Here is a 17,493-nt window from a genome sequence, read left to right as displayed (position 1 = left end):
AAAGACATGAAAATGTGTCCCCTCCCCTCCTCATGAAAGGAAGCTCATCCCCATTCTTTCAGGCCCTGGTAAGGAGCCACCCCATGTATGTTCCCTTCCTCAGTGTCCACACTATGGGGTCTGCACTGATGTGGGATTCCCTTCTCATCACGCTCAATATTACAGTCACTTGTGGATCAGGTCCAGGTGTGGCTGCTCCTCATAGGGCTCTTCTCAGTTGGCTTCCTCTGTGTTTGCAGAAGTCCTGTGTGAAGTTCACTGGTGGAGTCAGAGGGAACATGGTATAGCCCAGGATTTCTCTGAGACTCTCCTGAAAATCCTCTGGATTCACCTTTGCTGACTAAAGCATGAGCTTGTTGCAGCAGATTTCATGACAGGGATTGTTGTGGGTGGAAACAGTGAGTGAACAAGTGGGAGTTCTTAGGATTGCTCTCCATGAGTACAAATAAATTAACAGTCCCAAACAACACCCTTTCAAGTGCAGTCTACCTTAAAATGATCAACCTGAAAGCCAAGGACAAGGCCGTGTATTACAGTGAGGGTCACAGGAGAGGGAACATCTGCGTGAGCCCAGACACAAAAATTTCTGCAGGGAGACAGGAGGGAACTGCGTGGTAGATGTTGCTCACAACCACTAGGGGGCGCGCAGTATAGCAAGGCGACGCTCAGGAAACCAGGGGGTGTTTAGGACAACAAAGGCAAGCTCAGGACAACAAAGGTGAGCTCAGGAGTGCACAAGATGCTCAGGACAGCAGGGGGCGCTGAGAACCACCAGGAGGTGCTCAGGACACCAGGGGGTGCTCCGGACACCAGGGGGCGTTCAGGACACCAGGATGCGCTCAGGAAACAACGAGGCGCTCAGGACACCTGGGGGCCCTCAGAACCACCAGGGGGCGCTGAGGACACCAGGAGGTTTTTAGGATCGCCAAGGAGTGCTCAGGACCCCCAGGGGGCTCTCAGGACACGAGGGGGTGCTCAGAAACACGAGGGGGCCCTGAGGACACCAAGGGGCACTCAGAACCACCAGGGGGACGCTCAGGACACCAGGGGGTGCTCAGGACACCAGGGGGTGCTCAGTTCATGAGGGTTCTCTTAGGAGGCAGCTCCACATCAGGAGCCTGGGAGGCTGTGGTTTTCTTTTAGACCTTGGCGATTCTTGACCCGGTCAAGCAAAAGTCTTCCCCAGGATCTCTCACCATTTCTTCCTTTTAGCTCCATGGTTTCTTTCACCTACAAAACATTTAACTTAGAGCAGGGATTTAATTCAACTTTTAATGTTGAATATTTTCCAAATAACACTAGCAATGATCTCTCAGTACAATTTTTAAAATAGACTCCTTATATATTATATTCATTTGAAATAATACTATCATTAAAATAGTAAAATTTTTAAAATCACACCTGCAATCCCAGGATTTTGAGATTTTGGGAGGCTGAGGCAGGCAGATTACTTGAGTTCAGGAGTTTAACAACACCCTGGCAACATAGTGAGATCCTTTCTGTAAAAAAAAGAAAGAAAGAAAGAAAGAAAGCTGTGTGTGTTGCTACATGCGGTCCCAACTACTTGGAAGGTTGAGGCTTGAGATCCTCCTAAGCCTGGGAGGGTGAGGCTGCCGTGAGCTGTGACTGTGCCACCACACTCCAGCCTGGGCAACAGAGTGAGCCTGCCTTAAAAAATGAGAATCCTCAATACAAACTCTGTTTCCATGAATAATAGAGTTTTGTGTTTTTGTGCTGTAAAAGTCAAACAATTGCATATGTTTTCTTACTTTAACTCAGCATATTCATGGTGTTTTGTTTCTTCTTTTTTTCATCTGCTGTTTGTGGAAATTAAATAGCACTTTAACTGTTCTTGTTCTCCACCTTGGTTGGCTTCTGATGTCTTGTTTTTCAGACTGTTTTTTCACCTTCCTTTCTTCTTTGAAAGCCTTTTATCTTCCTCAGTCTCCATGCAGGAAACAGAAAGTCCCTTTACTTTCTATCCTCCATGTGTGGTGAATCACTTCCTTTCTCTTCATAGTCACTGAAGCCAACCGAATTTAGGAGGATGACCGTTCTTAGAATATACTTATCTACCTGCAGACTCTCTGTCCTCCTCACCCTTTTCTAGGGCCCAACAGACATACCCCCCTTCCTATCCCTTGCTTTCCCTAAGTACCGCAGAGGGCTCGATAGCTACTTCTGCCCTCTGTGTGTTCAGCCCTGGGGTTCTCTAGCGCTTTGATGATAAAGCCCAAATCCCCATGTGTTTGCACCCTCTCAGACCACCCTCTAGGAAGCTGGCATTGTGAGTGAGTCCTGGAAAGCATGGGCTGTGTTCAGTTTCATATTGCTGGATGTTCTCTATTATAAAGGATATTGTCAAATAAGGACTAGAGTTTGTATTGAATATTCAGCCAATAAAACGTTTTTTCACAACTTTTCAAATAAACAAATTTTATCCTGCCTAGTTTAAAACCATAATGTTAATTCAACAAATAATGTAATACAATTTAAAAAGTGAAGTCTGACTTATTAGTTATTCTATTTATTAATAACAGACTGATGTTTAAAATTAAATGTCATTGTACATTTAAATGACATATTTGCCAAGAATTGCATTTACATTCAGTTTTACCAAACCATGTATTGAAATATATTTGTCTTTTAATATTGGACTAGACAGACATACACATAGAAAAACATTATTTTGTACTACAACCTCAAACTTCAAACACAATTTAAATTCAATTAAATAATTAGAGTAATACTAAACAAATGGATGTGTTGGTTTGATGTTTAGATATACATGCATTTTTGCATGGGCACATGTATGTGTCTTTGCTGGGCTGTTGTCTATGTATGTGTGTTTGTATGACCATGAGCTTTTCAAATACATCGTTAAATTACATAGTTATATTAATCTTGGCCAGGCATGGTGGTTGAGGCCTGTAATCCCGGCACTTTGGGAGGACGAGGCAGGCAGATCACCTGAGCTCAAGAGTTCAAGCCTGGCATGGCCAACATGGTAAAAGCCCATCTCTACAAAAAATACAAAAATTAGCTGGGTGTTGTGGCACCGTCTTTATTCCCATCTGTTCAGTGGTTAAGGCAGGAGAATCTCTTGATCCTGGGAGGCAGAGGTGCAGTGAGCTGAGATTATGCCACTGCCCTCCAGCTTGGGTGACCGTCACATTCTGTCTTAAAAATAAATATATAGTTACGTTAATCTAAATGTATGATATTAAAATATTAGGAAAAACACTGTATTGTTCGGTTTTCACACTGCTATGAAGTAATATCCAAGACTGAGTAAGTTATATAGAAAAGAGGCTTAATTGACTCAAAATTATGCATTGCTGGGGAGGCCTTGGGAAACTTTTAATTATGGCAGAAGGGAAAAGGGAAGTGAGGCACCTTCTTCACAAAGCAGCAGGATAGAGAAGTGCAAGCAGGGAAACGCCAAATGCTTTTACAGCCATCACATCTTGTGAGACACACTCATTGTCACACAAACAGCCTGGGGGAACCTACTCCCATGATTAAATTACCTCCATCGGGTCCTACGTCCCACTATTTGTATGTGAGATTATGGGAATGATAATTCAGGATGAGATTTTGGGTGGGGACACAGTGAAACCGTATCATTCTTCTCCTGGCCACTTCCAAATCTCATCTCCTCACATTTCAAAACACAATCATGCCTTTTCAACAGTCCCTTAAAGTCTTTTTTTTTTTTTTTTTTTTTTTTTTTTTGAGACTGAGCCTTGCTCTGTAGCCAAGCTAGAATGGAGCAGTCCCCTAAAGTCTTAACTCAATCCAGCCCTGACTCAAAAGTCCAAGTCCAAAATCTCATCAGAGACAAGGTAAGTCCCCTCCACCTATGAGCCTGTAAAATCAAAAAGCAAGTTAGTTACTTCCTAGATACAATGTAAGTATAGATATTGAGAAAAACACCCATTCCAAATGGGAGAAATTGGCTGAAATGAGGGGCTACAGGCCCCATGCAAGGTCAAAATCCAATAGGGCAGTCATTAAACCTTAAAGTTCCAAAATAATCTCATTTGACTCCATGTCTCACTTCCAGGTCAGGCTGATGGAAGAGGTGGACTCTCATGGTTTTGGACAGTCCTGCCACCATGGCTTCGCAAGGTACAGCCCCAATTCCAGCTGCTTTCATGGACTGGTGTTGAGTGTTCTCAGTTTTTCCAGGCTCAGAGTAGAAGCTGTCAGTCGATCTCACATTCTGGGTTCTGGAGGACAGTGGCCCTCTTCTCTCAGATCTACTAGGCAGAGGCCCGGTGAGGGCTCTGTATTGGGGCTTCAACCCCACATTTCTCTTTTGCGCTACCCTAACAGAGGTTTTCTATGAGGGCTACACCCCCCCCCCCACCCAGCAAACTTCTGCCTGGACATGAAGACATTTCCACACATTTTCTGAAATCTGGGTGGAGGTTCTCAAACCTCTATTCTCAACTTCTGTGCAACCATAGGCTCAACATGACAGGGAAGCTGCCAAGGTTTGGGATTTCCACCATCTGAAGCAGTGGCCTGAGCTGTGCCTTGGCCCCCTTTAGCTACAGCTGGAGCTGAAGTAGCTGGAACTCAAGGCACTATTTCCCAAAACTGCACAGAGCAGGAAAGCCCTGGACCGGGCACATAAAATCATTATTTTCCTTTTGGGGCTCTTGGCCTGTGATTGGAAATACTGCTGTGAAGACCTCTGACATGTCTTGACAACATTTTTTCCCACTTTCTTGTTGATTGGCATTTGGCTTTTTGTTACTTATGCAAATTTCTGCAGCATGCTTGAGTTTTTGCTCAGAACATTGATTTTTTCTTATCTATCACATTGTCAGCTGAAAATGTCCCATATTTTTATGTTCTTCTTCATCTTGAATGCTTTGCTGGTTAGAAATTTCTCTGCCAGATACTCTAAATCGCCTCTCTCGAGTTCAAATTTCCACAGATCTCTAGGGCAGAGGCAAAATGCTGCCAGTCTTCGTGCTGAAGCATAGCATGAATCACCTTTGCTCCAATTCCCAAAAAGTTCCTAATTTCCATCTGACACCCCCTCCTCCTGGATTTTATTGTCCATATTACTACCAGCATTTTGTTCAAGGTCATTCAACAAGTCTCTAGGAAATTAAAAACTTTTCAATATCGTCCTGTCTTCTTCTGAGCCCTGCCAACTGTTGCAACCTCTATCTTTTACCTAGTTCTAATGTTGCTTCCATATTTTCGGGTATCCTTATAGCAGTGCCTTACTCTCTGTGGTATGCCAAAACAGTGTATTTTTTTGTTCTCATACTGCTAGGAAGAAATACTCAAGACTGGGTAATTTACAAAGAAAAGAGGCTTAACTGACTCACAGTTCTACATGGAAGGCATAGAAACAAAGTTTCAAAATTCTCTGTAAAGTGTGTGACTATTTGTAGTAGAATATGAATAATTTCTACCATAAGGTTCTCCTAAAATTATCATATATTTTTGAGGTAATTCTTGGAAAGCCAAAAGCTCCATTACAGCAATATATTAAACTACAATGCACTCAGTTTATCTGAGAGAATGAGAAAAATTATAATTTAAGAATAATCAGCTGAGCATTGTGCCACATGCCTGTAGTTCCAAATGAGTCAGGAAGCTGAGGTGAGAGACTCAGGAGCCCAGGATTTTAAAGACAGCCTGGAAAATATCGCCAGACCCCATTTCTTGAAACAAACAACAAACAAACCTTTTGGGTCAGAAAAAAAAACCTCAAAAATTGCCCCTCCAAATAGACACAAATTTAATTGCATCAGATTGTGGATCACTTTATGACACAAAACAGTGACACCATGCCAGCACTAAGTGCGGAATAGCATCCAGTTGTTATATTAAGAGATACAGACACCCAAACAGAGACATCAGGTAAAGAGGCTTTCAAAGGCTACACTGCCAAATGGCAGTATTTCCATGGTAACTGTGTGTACATCCAGGGCTACACCTGTGAACGGTGACATCATTCCCTTTATAGTGTGAAGGCAAGAGACATCACTCAAAGGGACAAGCCCATGGAGGAATAAATTAATAGGGAGACATTTTACTGATACACCGGAGAGTGGTACGGGGGTCACTATTCAGAGTTTCTAAGATGTGTTATCTGCCAAGATTCTAAATATAATTCAGAGATATTCAAAGAAACTGGAATGTCTCCAATGCACACAATTTCAGAAAACAGAAACTGTGAGTCATTCCAGATGTTGGATTTAACAAATGGAAACTTCAAAACAGTCATTACAGAGATGTTCCAAGCACCACAGGAACTCATGCTAAGATAAGTTAAAGAAGGTATGACAGTAATATTTCATCAAATAGTTAATAGCAACAAACAAAGAGGGTTTTTTTAGAAGAGAATTAATAGATAATCTAAAGATTAAATAAAATACTTAAAACTATGTATTAGAGGGGATAAGCAGTATATTTTATCTTGAAGAGAAGTCAATCAGCAAACTTAGGGACACATAAATAGACATGCTGACAACCAAGAACAATAAAAAAACGACATAAAGTGAACACATGTTAATATGAAATTAGAACCATGTTAAATGCACTACTTTTAATTTGAGAAGGGAAACGTCGTAAAAATGTAATTATGTATTAGTGGAGAATTCTACGATTTTCATTGTCAATGTTAATGTACATATTGAAGTAGTTCAAGAAACTATGTAAAGTAAGTAAAAATGCAGGTTTTGTGTTGGCTTGTTACGTTCACCCTTCATGTTAGTAGGTGGCCTTACACATTTGAGCTGACTGTGGCAGAAGCAGATGAGTAAACACTTGATATCTGTGCACAAGGAGAAGCTCTCTGTTGCCTCAGGCGATGGACTGATCTATGAAATGCACAGTGACCTGAGTTCTCTGCTCAGTCCCTGAGAGGGGCACCAAGCTGGACACACATGAGCCACCGAGCCTGGCAAGCAAAAGCACCAGCCTTGATGGAAATGGCCAGGTGAGGGGCAACTACTCAGTGTGATTTTTTTTGTTATTAAGAGCTTTAGTGTGGTGGCTTTTTCAAATTCCCGTTGTAGTAGTAATATACTGGGCATGTGAGCAGACCCATGGTCTTTTGCGGCACTGGAATCACAGAAGTATTGAGAAGCTAATCTCATTTTCACCTGCTGTACACTGGTGGTAGCGGCTTTGTATTAGGTCATGCAGTTTGAACACCAGGCCAGTAGGTGGCGCGTGCAGGTAAGAGCCGGCTATGGGGGCAGCAGAAGGATTTACGCTTTACCAGTGGTTAAAGTGGGAAATTTGTCACGTTCCAGATCTTAGAGAAAAGACTTTTAGTTATTTCTCATTCAGTCTGATACTACCTGAAAGTCTCTCGAATACAACTTTTATTTTGTCGAGATGTGTTCTTTCTATACCCATTTTAAAATTTTTTTTATGAAAGGATGTTGAGTTTCATCAAATGTGTTTTCAACATCAATTGAAAAAATATCATATGTGGATTAAAGATCTAAATGTAAAACCTAAAACTATAAAAATTCTTGATAATAGCCAAGGAAATATAATTTAGTACATAAGAACTGACAAAGGCTTTATAATGAAAATGCTAGAAGCAGTTGCAACAAAATCGAAAATTGACAAATGGGACCTAAGTAATTTAAAGAGCTTCTGTATAGCAAAAGATCCTATCAACAGAGTAAGCAGGCAACCTATAGAATGGGAAATAAGATATTTACAGCCTATACATCTGACAAAGCTCCAATATTTAGTATACACATGGAACTTTAACAAACATTCAAGAAATAAAAAGTTACCAAATGACATGAAAAGATACTTCAAAAAAGACCTACATGTGGCCAACAATCATAGGGAAAAATGCTGAATATCACTATTATTAGAGAAATACATATCAAAACCGCAGTGAAGTACCATCTCACATCAGTTAGAATGGCTAATCTTAAAAAAAAAAAAAAATTAAAGTTGCAGAAAAAAGGGGAAATTTATACACTTCTGGTGAGAATATAAATTAGTCCAACCCTTGTGGAACGCAGTGTGGTGATCCCTCAAATAATCTAAAACAGAAGTTTCATTTGACCCAACAGTCTTACAACTGGACAGATACCTAAAGGAATATAAACATGTAGGTTCATTGCAGCACTATTCACAATAGCATAGACATGGAATTCACCTAAACCCCCATCACTGGCAGAATGGATAGAGAAAAAGGTGATACATACAAACCAAGGAATACTATGCAGCTAAGAAAGAATGAAATTATGTCCTTTGTAAGTACATGATGGAACTGGCAGTCATTACTGTTAGCAAACTAATTCAGGAACAGAAAACCAGATACTATATGTTCTCACTTATTTGTTGGAGATAAATAAGAAGAAATATTCTTCCAGGGCCTGAGTCTTCCTTATTCAACAAGTCATTCTAAATTAAGTGTTCAACATGTTGCTGATATTCATTTAACTATTTTATTTCATCTGGACCACTTACATCACTCAAAAAGCAATGTAAGTAGGATTCTAGGATAATAAATATCTGAATAGTGAGAATATGAAGGATATGGATGGTTTTTTAATTCAATGGGCACATAACTGGGGGAGACAATATATCCCTACGAGAAAGTTATTCAGACTTCAGAGATAAGTAATATATTCTACATTGTGTTTGTGACTTGGAAGTGGTGGATTAAAGAGTGTGGTAGGTGCACAGACCAAGCGGATCAGAACTCAACATGTAAAGATGATCATCTATGGATATTATCTAAAACCATGTAAATACTTCACATCATTCTATTTAATAGAGTTTGAAATAAAACACAAACTTATTCAAAATACAAATTACTTGGTAATTATTTTGGGAGATATGAGTTCATCAAGAAACTCAAATTCCTATTTCTATTTCAACCCCTCATTCCTACTGTCAATGGGAGGGAAATCTCACAGCCAATCATATAGCAGAGGGCAAATCTGTAAACCAAGAGTCTTTCCATTGAAGGACCTGGGAGGCCAGGACCCTCAGGAAAGTGCTGGGGAGTCTGTCTTGGGAACACCCAGCAGATCTCAGAAGTCTCCATGGGCCCTGCTGGACACTCATGTGGGATAACTAGTGGCCACCTTTTCCGTGTTACCAGAGAGCTCTGACTGTTCCTAATGGAGCCAGAATGGAGTCAAGGTGCCTTCTCAATGTCAGAGACAGCGATGGTCCCAGAAACAACCCAGGTAATCTCTATGCCAATAAAATGTGGGTTCACATCCCACAATAGGTTCACACCCGGTAAAATCAGGAGCACATCCTGGGTTCTTCAGTGGGAAGACTGCTGTCCACAGACAGCTTAGAATTGGGGTAGGGATGCATTTCCTCAAGCAGGATTTAGGGCTTGGTGTCTCAGCATCCCACTCTTATCCAGCCGATGTGACACCTGTTTTCTTTCTAATCCTGGTTCAGCCTTTGAGCTGTGAAATACCCTGCCACATGAATATGCAAATAACCTGAGGTCTCCTGAGATAAATATAGATATATTGGCGCCCTGAGAGCATCACAAAACAACCACATCCCTCCTCTAAAGAAGCCCCTGGGAACACAGCTCATCACCATGGACTGGACCTGGAGGCTCCTCTTTGTGGTGGCAGCAGCTACAGGTAAGGGGCTTCCTAGTCCCAAAGCTGAGGAAGGGATCCCGGTTTAGTTAAAGAGGATTTTATTCACTCCTGTGTCCTCTCCACAGGTGCCAAGTCCCAGGTCCAGCTGGTGCAGTCCGGGGCTGAGGTGAAGAAGCCTGGGTCCTCAGTGAAGGTTTCCTGCAAGGCTTCTGGATTCACCTCCGGCAGCTATGCTATCAGCTGGGTGCGACAGGCCCCCGGACAAGGGCTTGAGTGGATGGGAGTGATCATGCCTCTTGTTGGTGTAACAAACTACGCAGAGAAGTTCCAGGGCAGAGTCACGATTACCGCGGACACGTCCACAAGCACAGCCTACATGGAGCTGAGCAGCCTGAGATCTGAGGACACGGCCGTGTATTACTGTGCGAGAGGCACAGTGTGAAAACCACATCCTGAGAGTGTCAGAAACCCTGAGGGAGAAGGCAGCTGTGCGGGGCTGAGGAGATGACAGGGGTTATTAAGTTTAAGATTGTTTACAAAATCGGTTATATATTCTAGAAAAAAAGAACAATAGAAGTAAGTACATACTCTAATTTTAAGACAAATATTCCACTCAAGAGTTATCACATAAGCCAAATTCATGGAGTGGGAAAGGCCACACTCAATAAAGTTGATACAAACGTTCCATGAACGTGCTACTGTGAACAAGTTTTCCAATGGGATGAATATGTGATTTGGAGCAAGGTTATTTGACCACATGGTGAGACTAAGAATGATGCTTAAAAAGTGGCAAAAATTTATTTCAAATGTTTCTGTCACTCCTTATCATAAAGTTTATTTTAGAGCAGTTTTAGGGTTACAAAGAAATTGCACAGAAAGTGTGAGAATTCCCACTAATCCCTGCCCTACACAGGCACAGCCTCCTCCACCACAACCATCCTGCCCCACAGGCACAAATCAGTTACAATGGATCAATCTCCAAGGACACTTGGTTCTTTCTTTTTCTGGTGATGCCCTAATATAACAAACCTAAAGTGTTTCAGAGCACCACAGGTTTTTTTCAGTGCTTTCTAGAACTGATATTAGTCAGAGGGAAAGTGGGTGAGGCTATTACTATTTGAACTCTTTCTTCCAAAATCCACAAAATATATGTTAATTTAGAGCTTATCTTACTTCTGGTTTACAATGCTCCTTCCCAAAGAGTAAGACTTTTAAGCTTTTAGAGGCAGGTTCATGTCTCTAAAAGGCCAGAAAGTTCTGGCAAATCTCATAATGAACATCCTTTCATGAGAATTGGAGACCCTGGCAATGAGAGACTCTGTGTACAATGCCCTAGAGTTGGATTAGGTACACTGTAAGCTCCTGGGTGGTGGGTCTGAATAAGGCTGTTTGTGCAGCAAATACAAACACATTCATGGGACCAGGTAGGAACAAAAGTTTCCCTTTACGGAGGGAGTGTGCCCCTGAAGGAGCCCTCACAGAGGTGGTCACTGCTCACCCTTGATGGGTGCACATTAGCCAGAGGCATGATCACGATTGGTCTTGCAGGGAAAGAGCATCACTGAGGTCATAGGTTATGAAAATGTTTGTCATCCTCCAGCTGAGCAAGTCCGTCTGCTTGCTTGTGGGTGCCAACCCCATGGAGGGTACACTGTGGGAGATGACAAGATGAACATAAACCCCCCCTCAGTAATTATCCACTGCCACACACTCAGAACAAACCTGTGCTCCTGAAAGGGATACGTGCCTGCCAAAATAAACAGAGCTTAAGGAGTTTATTACCTGGTGAATATACTGCCCAAAACCACACGTTTCAGGAAGATTAGCTCACAAATGTTTACCAAGTGACTGAAGGGCAGTGGCGGGTGAGGTGACGGGACAGCCTCAGGGCTGCACATGAGAAGGGCTCCCTCCCCCATGCAGGCTTCTCCTCCAGGAGCTGCACCAGGAACTCAAGAAGGATCAGGGAGAATTCTGAGAACACCCTGCTGCGGTGCTGCCTAGAGGGGAAGAATAAATATGAAAAAATACAACTCTGAGTAACGTATGGGCATTTGTTCATGAAAACTCTTTTTCTGAAAGCTTTTGAAGGTCTTGAAATGCCCTTGATTAGCTGAGGGCAAACATCGAAACCCTCCTTCCACAGGGAGTTCAAGCAGGCTGGATGTGTCCTTCTATGGGTGATCTTCCCCAGCCCCTTCCTCTTCCCAGCTCATTGCTGGCTCTCTGTGTAAACAGTGCTCATCAGTGGAATGTGCTTGATGAAGTGAGGTCTTCAATTTTCTCATCTTCTGTATGGTCATGTTATTTTCCTCATCTGAGGTTTAAAAACTCACCTGCATGCAGCACCTGACAGCTTAAAATCTCTTGTGGACAAAACAGTAAGTAACAAAGGCACCCACCAGGGTTGAGCATCCCGTGCTGCTGACAGCGACCACCAGGGGTCAACGTCCTCCTCACAATCCTGTGTCAGAGCATCGCCTGAGTGATTTCCTTAGCAACTTCCCAGGAGAATCAGCTTAAAACTACTTGTCCCATTTTCCATACAGATATAACCCATCCCTTTTCCTGAAGAAACAGAGCTGAATACTAAATACACTGAATGTCGTTTTTGCTGGTTTTGCAAGTTTGTGACTTTATCACTTTCTAATTTCTGAGTTATGTGGATCACTCTACATATTTCTCTCATGGGTGTGACAGCCTTCTGGGTGTCAAATATAATTGACTTTCTTCATGTAAAAGTCAACACAAGCTCCTGACGTCTTCTGTGCTCACTGACAACTCTCAACTCACACAAGGTGTGTCTTTATGAGTTTTGTTTTCTGGTATCTCTTCTTGGCTTATTCACCACGCCCATTTGATGTTAGTTGTACAGGTAATTTACTGTTAGTTTTAAAATTTACTGGTGCTTACTTTAATTAACTAAGCAGGCAATTGCTTAGAATAGAAAACAGTGTTAAGTAAAAGTACATGCAGTAATATTTAATGTCAGTTAGCAGGCAGCTGAAAGCCAGGGAAATCTACTCTGCTGTGTAAAAGGGTATGGAGACCTCATAGTATGATGATCTTCTGCAGTTTAATCCACACTGCTACATAAGTGACAGCGTCCACTCTCTTTATACCAGAGCTTTCCCTGACATGTGCAATGAAGACTGAGCCCAGATACCTCCAACCAGACTGACCAGCACGTCTTACCAAGTGCCTGAACTGACAGCGATAGATACCACATTTGTCTAACAAAATAAATTCACACTCTAAGGATACCCACCAGTCATATGGAGATAATTTGAAAAAATTAAAGCCCAAATCTGATAGGTAGTGATTTATACTTAGAAGAATTAACTTTATCTGCACATTTTTTTTTAATGATAGAGAAGCTACTAGTGCCACTGTCCAAGTTACTGATATCTTATTCCTAGAATGAGACACTGCATAATGTGTTCTGACACGAGGGAATGTAGCTATAGTTAAGGGATAGGAGATGTGATCACAGGAACATGAGTCTGAGATCCAGCAGTTCTTGCTCCTTCACATTTGCCCAGAAACAAAGACGTCAATAGAACAATGGAAGCATTGACTTAAGTCTCCACAGTCTGATGTGAGATAAACAGCAGGTATTTTTTGCCTCTGTTTTATAGTAGGAAATGTAATCTCTAAAGAAGGCCCATTTTGGGGATAATACCATTCTCCAGGATGCTTAAATTCCCCCAAAACAGAGAGCACTACAGTGCCCAGTGGCCAGGGTCTACAACAGCTGGGTCTGGAAACCAGTGGACAGAAATGTCAGTTTCTCTTACCACATGTACGATTGAAATTTGAAGAATGTTTCTTTCCTTCTCCATAATCATAGGCTGCGATGGACTGGAGGTCCTGGTACATAAAACAAAAATGTGTCTGCATTGGATACAGAATTCGTCTCATAAAATAATTGTGCTATTGTGGTCCTCACACTGTTGGACCAGCTGACCAAGAAAGTGTTGTAAGAGCTGCAGTGTTTACTGATTCCTATCATATTTGGGGCTACATTCGCATCTACCAAGGGAAAGAGAGCTAAGAGAGATAAGAAAATCTGGCCTATGGCAAGCACAGTGGCTCACGCCTGTGATCCCAGCACTTTGGGAGGCTGAGGCTGGTGGATCACGAAGTCAGGAGATCGAGACTATCGTGGATAACATGGTGAAACCCGGACTCTACTAAAAATACAAAAAATTAGCTGGGCATGGTGGCGGGCACCTGTAGTCCCAGCTACTTGGGAGGCTGAGGCAGGAGAATGGTGTGAACCCGGGAGGTGGTGCTTGCATTGATCTGAGATCGCACCACTGCACTCCAGCCTGGGCGACAGAGTGAGACTCTGTCTCAAAAAAAAAAAAAAAAATTCTCGCCTAGATATAGTCTACAGATTTATTTTCATTTCTTCAAAATGAGGTAAAAAAAATCTCATCAACTAAAATGCGGATGATGATGAATTGATAAAGGACAACAGTCACACTGTTTCAGGTGTGTTTTAACCCAAAGTCACACAACATGAGAGAACCTGAACTCTGGAGTCCTGGGCATCTCTGAGGAGAATCTAGAAGGTGGCCGGGAGCAAACAGTGATTCATGTCTAGGGGAATTTCAGGGGTACCTGCTCTAGGGGAAAGAAAAGCCTGAGCCTCTCCACAGTGTGCTCTGTTAAAAATTTTGTCTGACTTGTTGTATTCTTCGACACAAATATTTTTGTCTAGTCCTCTTTCAAATTTTTTATCTCTATTAAAATTCTCACATTGTTCTTGCATGCTGCCACTAGCTTATTAAACATGTTTCTCATATTTATTTAAATATTCTGCCAGGTAATCCATATGCTTTTTAAATCATTGTTGCCAGTTTCTGGAACGTTATCTTGTCCCTCTGTTTGTACCATTCTCCCTGTTTCTTCATTTTCCTTGACTGTCTTTGTTGCTTTATGTTCATCATAACAAGCAACTCTTTGCTCGTCATAACAAATAGCCACACTCTTCAAAGACTAGGCTCATAGAGACCACCCTCACCAATCACTTCACTCGGTGATTGTGGATCTCTCAAAACTTCATAATAACTTCAAAATATTCAAACTTCTGTCTCTGTTCTCAGTGGCCCCCAGGTTTAGAGAATGTTGGGTTGTGCCAGGACTCCCAGGTAGGAGAGGTAGAAACTATTTACTCAAGCAGCCTCATGAATAAGTGCACCATTAGACACAGTTTTATTATTGAGGTATGATTCATCAAAATAATGTCAATTCAAGCTCCTCTTGAGCAGTCATGTAACATTGAAATGTTATAGTTTCTTATTTGGATCTCTCTGGAGTTTATCTTTTGAATACTTAGGTAAAATTACAAACTAGTACAAAGCTGTCTATTTCGCAAAATTTTCTGTTGCAGAATTTTCATCTTCTGTGTATCTCTTTTTGTACTTAATCTTTTATTATTCATGCATCCATAATATAGAAATCTATCCTAAAATTCCTTCATTTTTTTAAGTTTAGGGGTTTTCCAGAAGATGTGAGAACCTTCTTTATTTATAAAATCCCTGATTCCACATTGCTGAATAGTTTCCTCTTTAATTTATCTCCTCCTCTCACATGATATTATATTAAGCAAGGAGAAATCAAAACACACCATCCACACTTTGCTTGGAAATCCCCAAAGCTAAATTTTTAATTATCACTTACTAATTCTAATTTTACCAATTGTACTGTAATTAACATAAATCTATAACAAGGTTCACATACTTTCCAGTATCCAATACCATGTTTGTCACAGAAACAAAGCATGTGTGTTCTCTGCAACGTGGTCACCTGAGACCTGAGATGAGGGATCATGCAGGTATTGTTCTGGTTTCTAAGGCTGGGGACAGCAATAGTGATAACAATTCTGAACAGCACTGGCTCCTACTTGAAAGGTTATAAGTAAATTTAATGCTGCAATTTTATATTAACACCTTGTTTGAATGAAGCTCAGAGGAAGAGGCCACATCCCAGGTCACAGAGTGAGGAGGAATGGAGCTGTGCTCTGCTCCCCACACTACCTACAAATCCCAGGCACTAGCCCAGATTCCACTGACGCATGGCATCTGGAGCACAGCTCTCAGGGGATGATGTTAGGGCACCTGCTTCCTCAGGCAGGGCGCTTTCTTCTCTCAATTGTCCACTTGCTCCTTCTGCAGGCTCTGGAGGGAGCACTTGTATTGCCATGATTTATACATGTTCTCTCCCCTAATACGACAAAAAAAATAGTTATTGAATTTTCAGTTTAATTTCCTCTGAAGCACATTGGGTGAGCAGAAAGAAATAAATCACATTCCTTATCCTCCCACACAGCCAAAGATTCCTGAAGGCAGAGCTGATGTGATGTACTCATAGGTTGATCTCTGCCTCTCAGAGGTGGCCTTGGTCTTTAAGTTTCAGCAATTCTGGGAAGCCAAGGACAACTCCATCTCCTGCTCCCTGCTCTGCAGCTCACCTGAGAACAGCTTTCTCATTGGAATGTCTTGTGTTTAAGGAATAAGAGTCCCTGTTTCAGGTTTGGGGGCCTGAGTGCACCTACTGGATCCAGCCCAGGACTGGAGATACTTTCCAGAACAGAACATCACCTGAGACATGACCAGTCACACTGCTTCACTTTCACAATTTCAGCTTCCTCAGAAGAAAATTAAAATTGCTGAGACGGTTTCATAAGCATTGTGCCATGTCCTTTCTCTGTTTTCCTGCCTGTTCATTTGTGTCATAGCAGGTGCCTGTTATACGTAATAAGATCAAAATTCTGCCCCCAGTAACACATCAATGGGGACCTTTGATTGGACTTTTGCTTTATGCTCTGACATGTAGATTATAATGTTCATCACCCTCATTTTTATTTCAAAAGAAATCTGCATAATCTGAATGCAAATACTGTTTGGAATCTACTAAGTAACTGAAATAGAAAAATAAATACCCACTCAAGAAACTGGATACATAGGCAAGTCCACAATGGCAGTTGACAGTTGCTTAACTGGAAGAGAAGCTGCAGAAGCCACAGGTTGTTGAGGACACTTACGTGGTCAGCACTATAGACGTCCGAAAGACAGATGAGGACTCGGTCAACGTGACTGTTCCAGAGGGTCTTGTGCTTCTACGTTTTACGGGCTTTCTCTCCAGAAACCTCCAGATTCTAAAAAATACTATCCAAATACATTTCTTATCGGTCAGATTGGAAAATATTAATTACTGAGAAATGTAACAGGAGCCTTTTTCTAAAGCTTCGACAGGGAAGGACTTTCCCAGAATTTATCCTATATAAAGGAAGACAAATCTCCCATTCCAGATTTCTCCCCCATTCTTCCATTATTATACAAATGAGTAAAGTTAGCCAATAGGGTTAGATGAAAGTAAATAGTCCAGGTACACTGAAACCACAAAAGGGAGTAATGGTCAAAAACAGCTTTTCTCCTGGGGATTCCTGGTGAAAGTCGCAGCCCAGAAGAGGAAGCCGATCGCGTCTCTAGGTTTCCATTGTCAAAACAGGCAGTGCTGACCTGCACTGCACAATCCATTCTAACCAGGATGATGGCTCTGGATTAAACATGAGAGTGTGGCAATGCACAGACTCTGAGAACATACAGAAAATAAAATTTAAAAAAATAATAAAAAAATGGCACACTCAGACAAGGACAGTAGAGCAATACGAAGCCTCTGACTTCAACATTTTTGAAAACAGTACTTGGAAACTTCCTCATTCATCTCAGCTTCTTTTATCATGAAGCCTTTGCAAGGTTCTTAGCTGAGACAAAGAAAATAACAACCTGCATGCACTTCCAAAGTCTCCACTTGTATCCTGTTTGCTTTAGATCTCTAGGAAGAAAAGTAAGATACCTGGGCCTAGTGTCAGTGTAGGAGGCACTTTCTACAGGTGAGG

The 17,493-nt window shown here is 41.7% G+C and overlaps 1 gene segment (V, D, J or C); it reads left to right on the top strand.

Moving 5' to 3' along the window:
* The first annotated feature begins 9,471 nt into the window (after nucleotides 1-9,471).
* The window catches only part of LOC106995637 (immunoglobulin heavy constant delta-like), a 727,209-nt gene continuing 719,187 nt past the window's right edge, over nucleotides 9,472-17,493 (top strand). Inside the window, 2 exon segments of the C gene segment in view lie at nucleotides 9,472-9,623; nucleotides 9,710-10,015. Coding sequence covers nucleotides 9,578-9,623; nucleotides 9,710-10,015 — 352 coding nt within the window.

This window comes from Macaca mulatta, chromosome 7 (assembly GCF_049350105.2).
Source record: "Macaca mulatta isolate MMU2019108-1 chromosome 7, T2T-MMU8v2.0, whole genome shotgun sequence".
Taxonomy (NCBI): domain Eukaryota; kingdom Metazoa; phylum Chordata; class Mammalia; order Primates; family Cercopithecidae; genus Macaca; species Macaca mulatta.
Note: the sequence above shows the minus strand (reverse complement) of the source record. Positions and strands in the feature narration are given on the sequence as shown.